Below are 17065 nucleotides of genomic sequence, written 5' to 3' on the forward strand. Positions count from 1 at the left end.
TATTTAACAATAATCTGGGTAGATAATTCAAATCATTAAAATCAAACATATGAAAATCACATATTCTATAAATAAAAAATATTTAAGGAAAAAAGGAAGTTACCTTAGAACCAGAAGAATTATCAGTAACAACCTTGTTTAACTGACTTCGTTTCGAATTATTTTGTATAGGAAAGGAAGTAGCATCAACAATACAGCGGGTAGAACGATAATTCTTATTTAGTCTGACCTGAATCCAAATCATGTAAAGAATATGAGGTTTTGCTTATTATAATATTCAATCTTGTGACATCATATCTATGCAGTTAAAGCGGTAAAAAATCGGATATCGGTTATCCCGGTGGGATATCGGTAAATATTTTTTTTGCCGCTCATTGTTAAGATACCAACTCAAACTTTAACTTTGATTTCTTTATATAAACATATAAAAATAAGTTAAAAAGCTATTCATGTGATTCAGAAATGAAACACAGAAAGAATAATCCTGACCTGGAGAATATTGATTAAAGATATCCATGTCTTTTTTTTTGCCATATAGCTTTCGTTTTCCTCCGGGATAAAACAGAACAGGACAACGATCCCACGTATCTGATCAGATCCTTGATCCTTCATCCTCAAAATGCTTGCTCAGACGTTCAGCCTTTGTATATCCAATGACCGAGGATTCAAAATTCAGCACACTAATACTCATGTGTCCTTTTGGCCCGTAAGAATGGCGGCCCTCATTGCTTCAGACGACCCAAAGTAGTAGTCAAGCAACTCTTGGTTTCCCATCCTGAGCCACTAAAACTATCATTTAGTAAATTCATTTAGTAAATTCATTTATTAACAATAGTAATGATACACCTTATCATTTTCATCCTATTCAAGCTGAGTATTCATGATGACAACCAGTGGTGGCCATACAATCTCCATGTCTTTAACAACTTCATTCAGTGCATTCCACTCTTCCATTCGTCATGTTGACGTTCTGCCACAGGTGGGACTGAAACAGAATTCCAAACACCGACATCTTCGCTAAGGGGTGGGTTATAATAAATAAATTTGATTTCTTTTTCATGGTCAGAATCCAAATCTTTATGACTATAATCACTTCCAACTCTGTTTTCTCAACATCGAGTACCGACATCTTTTTGTTGAGCTCCTGAATTTCCTATAAAGGGAACCAAATACGTATGAATATGCAGAGCAAGCATGATCAACATCAACAATTATCCACTATAGCTGCAATATCTATGATCAAAGAGAATTATACCTAGTTGTAAAACAAAATATTTCTTTTATATGAAGTTAAACAAAACTATCATCTTATTACCTACTGCTTTCCAATTTTTCCTCTTACAACAACGTGGCATGTGTTTATGAAGTTCCAACAGGTCACACAGCCAAAAAGCCCAAACCAGAGGTAACCCGCACCATTGGGCATATAATCCCCACATAAGAAAAATGTATCCGACGCCACATCGATGAACGGGTTTCCAAGCAAAACTATATTAAGCATGCTAATAATATGCTTGATATTTGTCAAACAATTCAAATTGTACCTTCTTATTGCGGACCAACACAAGAACACGGCATAGAGCCCCATAATACCTCCTGGAGTCAAGCTCAACTTTTTTAGAATAAACAATGTTAGTACAATATGAATTAAGAAGTGTGGGTAAGTGTTATACCACTGAAACTAAATTAAAAGATTGAACCAAAGTCTATCTAAGATCATCAGGGATGAGCAGGTACCAGTACCGGTATCAAAGGTACTGAAAAATGGGTATCGATACCGAAAATGACCGGTACAGTACCAAATGCTCATCGCTTTCTATGATGCAAAGAAATTTGTTTTGCCATCATTTTGTACCTTGAACTAAATCCGATGAGTTGGCCCTCTCATGATCTTTAGTAGGTAAAAGTAGTGTTCTGCACAAAACAATATATGTAAATATGCACGCACATACTTTCAAAATATATATAATATAACTATGAATATAGTAAAGGTTAAATCCAACATTTTATGTAAATTCAGCAACAACATTTCTATGATAACATATTTATGTAAATCCAACATTTTACATATATTCAAGTTATGATGTTCCTAATATAACAAAAGTTTTCAAACGATTCAGGGCACGTATCTTGTTCTTCAAATCAATTCTTACCGAATCAAATAAGCAAATCAAATTCTCTTATTCGAACCCTAAGTCACTAACGCTAACTTAACAAATAACACATTTTCTGACATCTAATCCAAAAAAAATGATAATCAGAAACCTAAACTAACAATAAACAACTTATCCACACATTAACACAAACAAATCAAACGTCTTAACAAAAAAAAAACGAAAAGATCAAAACAAATACAAACCAAAAGGCTTAGAATGATGTTGTACAAACTTGATTTGTGGAATTCTCTTCATCGCTTGTGCTGCTCCCATATCCAATGTGTACCAATACAAAACCCTATACACAAAATATAATAACAATTTTGAAAAGGATTTCGAAGAGGTGAAAACCAAAAGAACTATTAGAAAAGCATCATCGAAAACTAACATAATCGAGTGATTAAGATTGATGAATCCCCTTCATCTCTGACCGTTGCTCACATCGTCGTTTCTCCAACCCTAAACACCACCATCATTGTCTTCCATACTCAGATCGAAAAGAAACAGAGTTTGTGAGGATTGCGATGAAGCGGTGGGAGAATAGGGTATCAGATTGCAAAGAAAAGAGAAGCAGATGAAGAGCTCAGATTAGGGTTTGCGTAAATTTGGAACTGTGTGAAAGAAGAATGAGAAAAATAGAAATATAAAGGGGATGGTATTGTTGGGCGGGAAAATGGAAAAAAGGATGTCCTAATCTACTGACTGACACGTGGCCCAGATAATTTTAATTTATCATATATAATAGATGAATCCCTTCCGACCACTTTTTGGTTTTTTTTAGCAATGTAATTTTTTTTATTTAACGAAATTTTATTAGTTTTAATTTAAAAATAATAATAATTGGGTAATCATTGATGATGCATTACTAGGTATTAACCCATTACACCCATTTATGAAAAATGCCTTACAATGTCGCATTACTGGTTAGACTGTCATATGTCGCAAAACGCTCAACGGTGCAGACATTATTTGGGTCTTCCACTACACATTGGCTAAGTATAATTTCTTCAACCTTTATATAATTTTAATTCTATACGTGACATGTCATTTAAAAAAGATAAAGGGCACATATTTTTTAGCAAGTTCAGTAATTTAAATACACAAAATTAGACTAAAATAATTTTAGATACAAAATGAAAAATATGTTTTTACACAAACTTAATCCTTACAATCCAATTTATACTTATTTTTTAAGCTCATTAATTACAAATCAGAAAACTAGCTTAATCCTGTAAATTTAATCTTCAATAATTTTCTTTTTGCCTTAAGGGGTGTGTGTAAATATTAACAACTAAAATCACCACATCTACCATTCGTAGGATTTGATCACACAGCCATTTGGTTGAGAATATACCAATTTTCCATAAGGCTATCCCATTTGAGACTATATACTTAACAAATCAACATGGTTCTAAAAATAGTTGTGACATATATCAAAAAAGTCAATTGTAGGAGGTAAGAATTAGCTGCTAATAGCTTCAGGGATAGTCAATTCCCTACCTTAAAGCAACAATTACAGAAGCAACTAGGAAAAAAAAATGCATTTTAAGGAGAAATATGTCATTACTTTGATCTTTCATCATATACTTACATTTACACATGGTGAGTGTGTGTGAAATATGCAAAGTCTGAACACCAGCTTGCAACAAGTTTCTCTCTCTCTCTCTCTCTCTCTCCATAAATGCATTTGCATCCTTTCTATACACTGCATTTACTTCTCCTACCTCCCCTTCTCATCTCTTCAATTCTCCACCTGTTCCTTTCCTCTCTCTCTCTCTCTCTCTCTCTCTCTCTCTCTCTCTCTCTCTCTTCATTCTTCTTAAATTCCATCATCACAAGAAAAATACAGGTAGCTTCAATGGAAACCAGCCTGAAAACCACAATTTTACTCTCATAGAAATAGTTTCCAGTTGACCCTTTTCCCTGAATACCAATCTTTTGGTCTAAAAAAACCTGCAAAACCAAGACTGAATATACATACACCAGTAAGTTACCACACAACCCTTCTCAAATTGCATTGAGTTTATTATATGAAAGTGATATAAGACTTTCATGGTTTCTTTCTTTCCAAGACTTTATGAACATCTTATTTTTAGTAGGGAAGAAAAGAAGTCTTTCAAATTCCAAGATATGTTACAAACTCAAGAAAGTTTTAAAGATGTGATTTTTCTTTACAAAAAATAAACACATACTAAAAAACATCTTTTTCTAGAGAGAGAAAGGTTAGTTGTGTGCTAGGGTTTCTGAATCTGTATAAACATGTGTATCTTCTTGGATATGTACTATGATGTTTCTTATGTTGTTTAAGAATAAAAAACAACATTTCTGGATCGATTTGATTTTATTTATTGATATAAAAATATTTTCTTGGTGATCAGGTATGTGTTTATGTATCTTTGTTATTTTCTTTCATCATATATTTACAAACCACAATTACAAAAAAAAAAAAAAAAAAAAAAAAAAAAAAACCGATCCATAATATTAGTTATGAATTTGGAAATTAAATCTTAAATTGTAGTTTCAGTTTCATCAAGTTTTAAATATTTAATGAGACCAGATCGGATTTCAGGAAAATACTAATAATATTTCACTATCCATATGATGGTTTGTGATTTTGTTTCAATAGTTTGGTCATTTTTTTGTAGTCTTCATGAATTGAATATCAAGCGGTGACAAAGTTTTTAGTTCTTTAAATAGCTAAACTATAAATTTGTATATATAATTGCAACAAAAGAAACAATAATTAGGAAAAAAAAAAGATAAATTATGCTTATGTTTTTAAGCTTTTAAAGTTGACCTTTGCTTTCAAAGAAGATAGAGATTTGTTGACCTCCATTAAATTCTCTTACGTCTGCAAATTATCGATAATCCAAAACTCATATCGTATGTTTTCTTTCACTTTACTACTATGTTAAATAATTTAATACTTAGTATGAATATTTAATATGATTATTAATGTCTCATAACTATGCCCAAATACTATCATCAATACAAGACAAAATCTGTGTTTCTTTCGTTTTCTTTATTAAATGTTGCATTTGACCTTTGCTTTCAAAGAAGATAGAGTTGCATTTTTTAATTTCAAGTTCAAGCTTGTATTTATTCTCTAAACTCTTTATCACAAAAATTTATCTTTGATTCATAGAATTGTATGTTAATTTGTTATTATTATTGTTGTAAAGACGTAAACACGTTTACATCAATTTAATATTCAATTTCAAACTTTGCAAAACCCAAAAAAGATAATAACCCCTTTGTTCTTTTTTATGGTTGCCTTTTACGTGCCAAACATTTATTTTTCTATAACTATTTTACAATAGCTTTTTAATTCTATTTCTGGCAATTATAAGTTTGATAAAATTATTATTTATAAGTTATTAAATATTAAATATATGTGTCATTAAAGTAGTTTTTTGGACTCTTTCACTTTAAATTTATATTCAAATTTAAGTGATAATTATTCATCAGGTTCTTCTATGATTATTTACTATCAGTCTTCTTTTACATTTTTCGGAATTCAATATCACACCTTTTTTTCAATACTTCAATGTTTTATTTCTGGCTTATTTTGAATAACCGATATCAAGTAAAACCATTTATGATTAGGTGTGGGGAAGAACAAAAAAAATGTTCCAACCCAACATGTTTGAGAGTCACCATCATCTTCTTGATATGAGCCACAAGACCACAGAAAATGAGCTTGATATGCTTAGAGATGATGACTATGAGAGCAAATCTGGCACTGATATAATGGAAGCTCCCTCCGGCGATGATCTAGATCCCAATCAACGCCCCAACAAGAAGAAACGTTACCATCGTCACACACAACATCAAATACAAGAACTAGAGGCGTAAGTTCATTAGATCAAATCCATCTTCTGGTAGTTTTGTTTGACCCAAAATGCCTTTTTTGGTTTTGAAGTTAACTTTTATGCACATTTTATCTGTTGAATGTAGTTTTTTCAAAGAATGCCCACATCCAGATGATAAACAAAGAAAAGAACTTGGAAGAAGATTAACTTTGGAGCCTTTGCAAGTTAAGTTTTGGTTCCAAAACAAGAGAACTCAAATGAAGGTATTTTACACATACAATACACACTGGTTACTTAAAACGCGCCTGCACTGTGCGAATGCTTGTTCGTTTTGTTAATTGTGAGAAATTCAGGCTTTATCGTAGCAAATTTCTTACTTGTTTACAATTGAGATTTATCCTTTAAGCTATATTTTCCCTTGATTTTAGCCCTTTATTAAGTGAGCACCTTGAAGTTTTTGTATTACTCTAAGCTCATTAATACACATATCAACTAGTGGCAATGCTAACCCATATTTGATTAAACATAAAATATTTGTTATACTTACTCTTTAATGTTCAAATGGTAAACTTAAAAAGTATAACTGAATAAAATTGGTTAAACCTCTCCTAAGCTTATTATTTTGAAAAACAGAATAAGATTTAGCAATCATTTAATTTTCACATATTCTTAAACATTAATTAATAGTTTATAAAGTTCAAGAAAAGAAGACAAAAGTGTGTCAATGGGTTGGTATAGCCTTATCTGACCGGAGTGCTAAAGTATCACAACTATTTCTTACTATCCCATTTTGTCACCTCTATGACATCTACCAGAAGGTTACCAGTTTTAGAGGCTTAATTAAGAGCAGTTGAACTAAATGCCGTTGGCCGGATAGTCTTGTACAATATGACCATGGTTACTATGTATTTCAAGAATATTAAGCTTAACCAGATGCAATTAAAGCTGTGCATTTTGTCTTGTTAATTTAGGCTCAACATGAACGCCACGAGAACTCACAATTGAGGAATGAAAACGAAAAGCTACGTATGGAGAACATACGCTACAAAGAAGCCCTCACCAATGCTACATGTCCTAATTGTGGTGGCCCTGCGGCCATTGGGGAGATGTCATTCGATGAACAACACCTTAGAATCGAAAATGCTCGCCTTCGCGAAGAAGTAATCAACCTTTAAACCATACTTTTCAAGGTTTTATAGTTTTGTTAGTAGTTGTAGATGTTTCTGAAAACAAGTAATCAACCTTTTAAAGCTTTATTTTTTTGCTTCTAAATTATGCTAAGGGATTTTGAACAAAAATGTTAATTCTTTTTAATATCTCTGCTATCTAAATGTAAACTCTTTTATACATCTAGAAGTGTGTCATATATTTATTATATTTATACCCTTACATCAGCAAAATAAACATAGGAAAAAATTCTTATTTGTTAAATAGCGATTATTCCAAAACGAAAATATGTTCTTTTTATATATTCTCCAAAATGCTAGTCTATTTGCTATGTAAAACCAAGTAAAATGGTTTGAAAAGATGATTCTTTTATTAATTATACTTGTAGTTCCAACTCTGATTTCTAAAGCCAGAAATATTTCTTGTGAATTCAACAGATTGATAGGATATCCGGAATTGCAGCAAAATATGTTGGCAAACCAATGCTATCCTACCCTAACCTCTCACACAATGGACCATCACGCTCTCTTGATCTACCAATCGGTAGTTTTAGTTCACAACCTACAATGGTAGACGACATGTTTGGAACCAACAACCTTCTCCGGTCAGTTTCAGGTCCTAGTGAGGCCGACAAGCCAGTTATAATCGAACTAGCTGTCACAGCGATGGAGGAGCTGGTTAGAATGGCTCAGTCTGGTGAGCCTTTGTGGATTGGAAGCTCTGATAACTCATCAGAGACTTTAAATGAAGAAGAATACTCCCAAACCTTTCCAAGAGGCATTGGACCAAAACAGTTAGGATTGAAATCAGAAGCTTCAAAGGAGTCAACAGTTGTCATCATGAATCATATCAGTATTGTGGAGATTCTAATGGATGTGGTAGGGCAAAAAAAAAATATATATATATTTGTGTTGAATTTATGATTAATATGAGCTGAGTTAGATTATAAACCTTATAATATGTGATCATGATTTGCAGAATCAGTGGTCAAATGTGTTTTCTGGGATTGTTTCAAGAGCAATGACTCTAGAAGTGCTTTCAACTGGAGTGGCTGGAAACTACAATGGAGCCCTACAAGTGGTAAAAATCATTTTTTTAGGATTGGATTAGATAGCAAACCGGTCGCCTTACTGATCCACTAGACCTGTCAGATCTATAAAAATCGTACATAAGTTATAGATACTATACGAAATTCAAAGTTTGATATAAGTATGTTTTTATGTTGGTTAGAAAATAAAAATAGTTAAACAATGAAAGAAATATCTAAATAAAATAGAGTGAACAATTGTGGAATGTATTTAGTTTATTTATTTAGAGCACAACCTTAATACCTTCCTAATAGTGTTGTCAAAGGCTCTCTCATTTATATGAGAGATCCAGCTACCAAAAAAATATTTTAAAAAAGTTTCACAAAACAAAATGAAAAAAATATGGAACCACTTCAACCTGCTGAATCGAACCGAACAGCTCTGGTTTCCAGTTGTTTGAACATTTATTGCTATATATCTCAACGTTTTGATTTATGTAAATAAGTAAAACCAACAAACCTTGTGGTGGACATATAAGCGTGGAAATTTCAGCCATATATATGTATAAAAATTATATAACAAACCCTTAGGAATGAACAGAAAACATTGAATACAGAAGTGATTAGAAAAAGTATATGCTTAAAACTGAGAAAACTTAATAGAATTTTTAATTTATGAAAACCATGTAGTATAAGCGGATACACATTTTACAGATGACAGCAGAGTATCAAGTGCCTTCGCCGCTTGTCCCAACCCGAGAATACTATTTTGTTAGGTACTGTAAACAACACCCGGATGGGACCTGGGCTGTGGTGGATGTATCTTTGGACAACTTACGCCCTAATGCGAATTTAAGATCTAGAAGAAGGCCATCGGGTTGTTTAATTGAAGAACTTCCCAATGGGTACTCAAAGGTGAAGATCTGGTCCAATTTCTATTTTATGACATATTAATAAATGGATATATACTATATATAATTAATGTAGGGGGGCTCTATTACAATTCTGTACTAAAACTTTAAGAACCTTTGTTAACTGTGTTTATTTTGCTATGTTACTGGTTATGATGAAGAAAAACATCTAACATTCCAAGCGTCTTTTTCTTCTTTTTGTTTTTTGTAAGGTTACGTGGGTTGAACATGTTGAAGTTGATGACACAGCTGTTCATGATATATATCGGTTGCTAGTGAACTCTGGTTTAGCATTTGGGGCAAGACGTTGGGTAGCAACGCTTGATAGACAATGCCAACGGCTGGCAAGCGCAATGGCTAACAATATTCCGGCTGGTGACATGTTAGGTAAAACTTGTATTACTTAAGAGGGGTTAAAATGGATGGTTGGGTGACTTGAAAATCCATTAATTTGTCCAAAAGTTCAAAGTTTCACACATAGTTACACCATCTTGAAATTTTAATTGTAAATTTTACATGTTGTTGATAATAATAATAAATTGATTTAAGTATAATTGGCTAGAAATATACTTGATGAGTCTTTTACCTTGTTTATCCAATAAAAATGTGTCATATTAAGTTAATATTTTTGTTTTACCCTTTTAACCCATTAAAGACTAACCTAGCCAGACTAATTCATAAGTACATTACAGGGTTTGTGAAAATTCACCTTACATTATAATTTATCATTAATCAACTATATATAAAGATACAATAAGTATAAATGCAAAGCAAACGTAATCAGATATAATATTTTAATTATCGAAGAGATGATTGAAAAATGTAAAAAAAAGATATAATTAAATGAGGGTTTGATCCCTTTTCAAATTTTTTGATATAAATGAGCTAAAATCATCCCCTGTTACTTCTAGTTTGTAATTTTTGTTCTAGTTCTGATGATCATTTGAATTAACACGGTTGAAGTAAATTTCTTTGATCGATGAGTATGACTATGATAAACAATTTTTGAACAGTTCTAACGACCTTAGAAGGACGAAAGAGTATGTTGAAACTCTCCGAGAGAATGGTTTTGAGTTTTTGTAGTGGTGTCGGGGCTTCGACTACTCACACATGGACAACCTTATCTGGTAGTGGGGCAGATGATGTCCGTGTTATGACTAGAAAGAGTGTGGATGATCCGGGCAGGCCTCCTGGTATCGTGCTAAGTGCCGCTACATCGTTTTGGATCCCAGTTCCACCAAAACGAGTTTTCGAATTTCTTCGTGATGATAATTCAAGGAGTGAGGTAATAATTAACAACAAATATACATCATTACATTTTAGAAATCTTGATGAATGATATATATATTTATCCCTGATAATTTTTAAGAAACTGGACAGTACCCTAATAGTTTTGTTAAATGATGTCCAGTTTATGGACATAAATATATCCCTGATACTTTTTAAGAAACTGGACAGTACCCTAATAGTTTTGTTAAATGATGTCCAGTTTATGGACATAAATTGTGCTGTTGGTGGGTTTAGGCTATAAAATGCTCTACACCAATTAAATTTCAAAAGCTTTTAGTGTCTCCTTATTCATCGGTTCTATGTTGCATCTATATGCAGTGGGACATTCTTTCAAATGGTGGACTGGTTCAAGAAATGGCACATATTGCCAATGGTCGAGATCCAGGCAACTGCGTCTCACTTCTACGAGTCAATGTAAGCTTTAATTTCCAGTGTTTTCATAACCAGACCGGGTGGATTGGGAACAAGACACATAACCCTTCAACTTGTGTTTATTTTAATAATTTTCATTTGAAGCGGGAAATGGAGTGGTTGGTCGGATCAGATTTCAATTTTTTTTCCTGTTAAAACATCATTTATCAATCTATTTAGGACTTAAAACTATATATTTTGATTTATTTAATGTCTCATATTCCTTAAAAAATTGAAGTATTGTTATATACTATTTTAAGTTAAGTATATATTTATATGTTTAATTATCAATTAATATACGATGTTGTTCAGTTTTTGAGTCTGGTGTGACTGATCCAATCAATAACTGCTAAGGCGAATGGTTACAAAAGCATTGTCAAGTTTCATTAGAATAACCAAATGGTCCAAATATGTGTTACCTATAATGTACTAGACTGTTGATTTTATTTATACCATATTCTAGAGTGCGAATTCGAGCCAGGGAAACATGCTTATCCTTCAGGAGAGTTCCAACGATTCAACTGGTTCGTATGTTATCTACGCTCCCGTAGATATTGCAGCAATGAACGTGGTGTTAAGTGGTGGCGACCCCGACTATGTGGCTTTACTACCATCTGGTTTTGCAATACTTCCAGATGGAGCAGGAAAACATCAAGGTGGAAGGATTGTAGAGGTTGGAAATGGTGGATCTTTACTGACAGTTGCATTTCAGATTCTGGTTGATTCGGTTCCTACAGCAAAACTATCTCTAGGTTCAGTCGCAACGGTTAATAGTCTTATTAAGTGCACCGTCGACAGGATCAAAGCCGCAGTGGCTCCTGAGAATGCATAACCATCGTTATCTTCGTTTTACATAGTAAGACACCCCCTTTGCATTACATTAGATTCTTTTGTATAATAATGTGTCCATTAAAAAGGTCATTAATAATGCCGCTAACTGGTTTTATCATGACATGAAGGTACCTATTTAACCCATAGAGAATAGTAGTCTTATTAAACATTTAAGTAAAAGTTTGAAACCCATAACCTAGCGGTATAGTGTTTGCCTTTCAAAAAGTGGTATATGTGGGTTCAGATTAGGTGGTATTTAGGTGTAAAATTGTATAAAGAAAGGTTTTAGTCAATGGACAAAACGTGATGAAATACATGACCCTGCCGGTGATGATGTGTGGAATCAGTGACGTATCTAAAAGAAACATTTAGGGATATCCCGGGAAGCCCCACAGTCCCTAATACCTAGGTTGTAGATAAAGTTATTGTTTATTTTAAATAATACTGTATGGGTAATAAATGTATGTTGGCCAAAAGTTACAACTTACAACCTTTATATAGTGGTCACATATGCATATTTGGTTAGTAAAAGTCTAAAAATGCTGGATTTCTTTCTTATCATTGACTTTTGCTCTAGTTTGTGTGTTTTGTAGCATAAATCAAAGGGACTAGATGAAGGGGATTTAAGCAGGCGATGTTTACTCTTATTTTTGAAGCTAATGGAAGAAGTCAAGAACGCACCTAAAACAATCCTTTGGCAAATGGTGACAACATCAAGAATGCATTTTCAGCCATTATCGAAGGTTATAGGTTCGGGTATTGACTTTGGCTAGTTATTTTGAAGATTTTGAGTAAACTAAAACCTTATGGAATGAATCTAAGTCAAAACTTCTTTTAGATTTAGAGTATTTTCTTTAGGGTTCCCTAATTGTAAGTGTTTTGATGTTTAAGTGTTAAAATGGTGGTCTTTTGGAAATTTGCTTCTAATAGTATTTGCCTCAAGAAATTTTGCAGAAAAACTAAATGATCAAACAATTACAGGCGATGCCCTTTATAGGGAGTTATAACTTGAATATGTTTTACCAAAATTTCAAAGTTACAAATTAGCATTTGAATACTGGAATCGAATATATGGATAGACCTGCAGTGATAAATCTTGAACTGAATGACGAAATTGGAGCATAAAATGAGGGTATTCAAGGTTGTCCGTTGGTTTATGTGCTCGTAACCAATGTTTTAAAAACCGGTTTTTAAGTCATACCGGATTGTACTTTAAAATGGTTCAACCGGTTGAACCGGGTTGTATCGGGCGGTTGAACCGGGTTACTAGTTAACCTTATAAATTCCATAAAATACAAATTCATCTAAAAAACAATCCAATCTCGACTAGGATTTATATAGCTGATCATAGTTTTATCTAAAAACAACTATTTTTATTGTAAACTATTAAGCAATTTAAGAATATTTTTATTCGTTATAAACAATATTGCATTGTATGAGGTGAGTAACAATTTCAACAACGACGAAATATTGGAATAGAAGACACTATGTTAATTATCGAAAATATGGAAGATCAATATTACCTGAATATTGTATTTTATAGAAACTAAGAAATCATATCTTAAGATAATGCAAACCGGTTCAATGGTTTGAACCGGTAGAACCGGATTTACCGCCAGTACATAGGACATACCGTATTCGGGTTTTACCGGCCTTTATCGTATCGGACTCGTGTCCGATATCCGGTTTAACCGGTATAACCGGCCGGTTCAAACCGGTATTTAAAACATTGCTCGTAACACCAATTCTTACTCATGCTATGCTCTTTATTTTTGTCAAAAGAACATGGATCCGTAACCAGAAACTTTATTAGGCGCAAAAAACTCAGCAAACAATGAAACAATCGAAAAGAAATCCAGAAACTCTCTTAACACTTCTCACACGCAGATCATTAACACAATGATCTGCAACTCTCTAGATGAACAGGCTGATCTAATCAGAATCTCAACACAAGATCTGACACAAAGAAACACCTAGAAACCCTAAGAGAGAACCAGAGAGAATATTGAGAAAAAAATATCTACAACAGCGACTGAACTAAAAATTAAAATTATGTATCTCTGAACTGAGAGTTGTATCTCTTTTATAATTCCAGCGAGTCTCCAGTAGTAACAAGTGAGCCCACATAAGTCCAGCAGCCCAATACATCCAGTCAATCAGCCCAATTCGCCATTCGTCCAGCTGTCCGTCCAGCCCAATTGTTTCACATGTATAGACAGAAAAATACAAATAAATGTATGAAAATTTATAAAAATAATAAAAGTGTGTTTAACAAAGTATAATTTTCAACACCCCCCCTCACTTTTATTATTAAACAAATCAAAGTTAACCATTTACAAACCATATCATGTTGAGAAAAAGACAACCCGCTTGGAAATATATCAGTTCTTTAATTCTCAGTTGATATATCAACTGTTTTAATACACCCTTTTTGAATTTGTTCTCTTAAAAAACAAATCCAACTCAATTTTATCGTGAAACACCAGATTAGCAGCTATTGACATAGTTGCAGTATTATCAAAAAGACAATTTAACAGGTAAAGACACTGATAAGTAAAACTCCTTTAACAAGTTTATAAGCCACATAACTTCGCATGTCGCAGTACACATAGCACGATACTCAGCTTCTGCTGCTGATCGTGAGATAGTCGACTGCATTTTACTTTTCCAAGCAATCAAAGAACTTCCTAGAAAACTGCAAAAACCTGTGACCGACTTCCTAGAGACCAAACACTTCGCCCAATCTGAATCTGCACATGTAGACAGCTCTATACCAGACTGTTTATAAAAAAAACATTCCTCTACCAGGTGCACCTTTCAAATACCTTAGAACACGCACAACTAAAAAAAACTGACCCCTGGTAGGCTTATGTATAAACTGACTAGTATGCACAGAATATAAAATGTCTGGTCTAGTATGTGATAGATAAATCAACTTGTCTAGTAACTAACCTTTGGTACCCAGTCACATTTATCAAATTATCACTCCTTTTTTTCACATAAGGAAGTTATCACATAATTTGGTTCAATGGGATTAGACACAGGTTTGCAACCGGTTAACCCAAAACTCGGCAAGAAGTTCTAAACAATTTTTACGTTGTGAACCCATTACTATTTTTCAAAACTTCGATACCCAAAAATACTTTGATGTTCCTAAATCCTTGATTAAAAACTTGGTTTGTATAAAATTCTTTACATTTTGTATTTCTGTTTCATTATTACCAGTTATAAAACGCCATCAACATATTCAAGTAATACCACAATTTTATATAACAACATAATGAAACAGGACTACATCTAGGAGGCACTTCGACAGACCAAGACAACATTTAAAACAGGACATACGGGTCAAAAAAACCATCATGATACGATTTGATAAACAAAAAAACCAATTAATATACGGTCAATTCACGAACCACGCAACACAGATTACACATTAAAAAGTCTGATACAAATCAGCACTACGGTCTTAAAGAGCTTAGATTCAACCAATACAAGAAACTAACAACAGCTCTAAACCAGTGCAACTACAGAACAAGTCTGTATAAAACCAGATCAACAACACGAAGAACTGATAGAAGACAACGCTACGATCTAACGGGACAAGACTCAACAACACGAAGAATCTACAAACGACCCTAGACAAGCGTGAAAAAAACAAGCATCACCTAGACCAGTGAACTAACACCACTACGATCGGCGATGAAGTCTCAAAGAGACGAATAAGAAACAAATAAGATCACCAACACAATGATCCTACACAAACCTCACTACGGTCAGACTCAAAAATACGAAGACTCGTAGACCAGTGAGATAAAGGCAAACATTATGGAAGATTACATCTTTAAGATAGCATAACCTTTATAAGAAAAAAACAAACACACGGCGATCCCAATAACCAAAGGAATACATGTTTGCTCAAGAATCATCAGATACATATCTGATAACACATAAAAGTCACATGACTTTTAAAAACAATGAATCACAAGATTCAAGCAACAAGGCTGATAACAACGTATACATCAGTCTACAAGATACAACAAACAAGTTCCAACAAAATACAAAATCACACGATTTGCACCTGGAACATACATCTCACACACGAGAACAAATACAATGCTGTAAAAACATTCAAAAAACAACCCTTACAGTATTGCTGATAAAAATCGTGAGCCACACAGCTCGACTAACCAAACAATAAGACAAATAGGTCAAGCTAACCATTCGACAACATTATAGACAAGTAGACATACATACCACAGTCGAAAGACATTTTAAAAACGTTCAAGACACAAACGAATAGAATGAGTATTAAATTCTACAAGATTGCATTCTGTACTTTCAAATAGCGTTCACAAAAAAACTCATCAAAAACGCAATCCTCACAACCAATCAAAAAACTAGATACACTTATTCTCAACTTTAAACAATCAATATGAAATCAAGAACAATACCTAAATGTAACAGAATCGGACCAAACTTCTGCTGCCTATTTAGAAAAACCTTAGACACAAATAGAGCTCTTTAGAGATGAAATTTAAAAAACCAAGACAGAAGAACAGAGTTGCACCTGTTCCATTTTTTTACTAGTTCAAAAAATAACTACAAAGTTAGACCTATCCCATTGCTTAGCCAAAACATCATTACTCTCGGACTTCTTACATGTTTTATCAATGAAACCCCACTTATTTTTTACTTGTAAAGCCAATATCAAAGCGTTAGACCATATAGTGTAATTTTCCATTCCTTTAACTTTGACTGAAACAATTGTTAATCTACTTGAATCAGATGCAACCAAGTACAAAGGATCACTTGCATCTAATTTGCTGACAAGTGTTTCACCCGAACCATCACCCATCTTAGCACAGAAACAAATAACAGTCAAGCAACAATCAACAAGAAGTTTCAACAAATGCACGAGTCAATCAACACGAAATTCTCACTTTAATCACAACATTAAAAAACAAGTATATAACAGTATTCACTAATGGCGAAACCACGACAGGGACCAGATCAGAGGTTCATCACTCAAAAGTGCCTCTGCAAGCCTTATCGAGGAAGCCTCTAGACCTAGACACAAATTAAACAAAAATAGAGATAGGCAAAACAACAAACAAGAAGTAGTCACAAAAAAACAGACAACAATGCAACAAGATGTACCCTTCCTGTCCCAAATTCACAAGACTGGTCCAACTACCCCGGCAACAGGATGCCTAATGCAAACAAACAATAGAAACGTAAAAACAGGAAAGATCTCACCGAGATAGCAAACCCTAGCTAGGGTTTCGCCAGTTCAAATCAAGGATTTTACAGCCATCAAAGGTTGAACCCTTGTTTTGAACAACAGCTTCCTAAATTACTTCCACAGAATTCCGCCCAGCACCTTGAAATATAACACCGGGATAGAGAAAATCTGACAACATATATCAGCAAGAACCAGCACACCTCCTAAGATCTCCG

At 33.5% G+C, this 17065-nt stretch overlaps 1 protein-coding gene across 2 annotated transcripts; it reads left to right on the forward strand.

Annotated features, from left to right (window-relative positions):
• The first annotated feature begins 3848 nt into the window (after positions 1 to 3848).
• Positions 3849 to 12521, forward strand: LOC110890421 (homeobox-leucine zipper protein MERISTEM L1). 2 transcript variants are annotated; one of them, XM_022138030.2, is made up of 12 exons: positions 3849 to 4141; positions 5763 to 6007; positions 6114 to 6231; positions 6940 to 7128; positions 7573 to 8013; positions 8114 to 8215; positions 8877 to 9077; positions 9286 to 9460; positions 10087 to 10358; positions 10682 to 10777; positions 11238 to 11630; positions 12199 to 12521. In XM_022138030.2, the coding sequence occupies exons 2-11, from the start codon at positions 5784 to 5786 to the stop codon at positions 11604 to 11606; spliced, it is 2187 nt and encodes a 728-aa protein (XP_021993722.1). In that variant the 5' UTR covers positions 3849 to 4141; positions 5763 to 5783; the 3' UTR covers positions 11607 to 11630; positions 12199 to 12521. The 2 variants fall into 2 exon arrangements, with proteins under 2 accessions (XP_021993722.1, XP_021993721.1); XM_022138029.2 differs by having other exon boundaries at positions 3852 to 4141; positions 12183 to 12521.
• Positions 12522 to 17065: the final 4544 nt, after the last annotated feature.

Source organism: Helianthus annuus, chromosome 11, assembly GCF_002127325.2.
Source record: "Helianthus annuus cultivar XRQ/B chromosome 11, HanXRQr2.0-SUNRISE, whole genome shotgun sequence".
Lineage (NCBI taxonomy): Eukaryota > Viridiplantae > Streptophyta > Magnoliopsida > Asterales > Asteraceae > Helianthus > Helianthus annuus.

Coding starts and splice junctions, on each gene's coding strand:
- LOC110890421 (XM_022138030.2), top strand. CDS start 5,784: ATGTTCCAACCCAACATGTTTGAGAGTCACCATCATCTTCTTGATATG. Junction 10,359..10,681: donor ATGATAATTCAAGGAGTGAG/GTAATAATTAAC, acceptor ATCTATATGCAG/TGGGACATTCTTTCAAATGG. Junction 10,778..11,237: donor TCTCACTTCTACGAGTCAAT/GTAAGCTTTAAT, acceptor ACCATATTCTAG/AGTGCGAATTCGAGCCAGGG.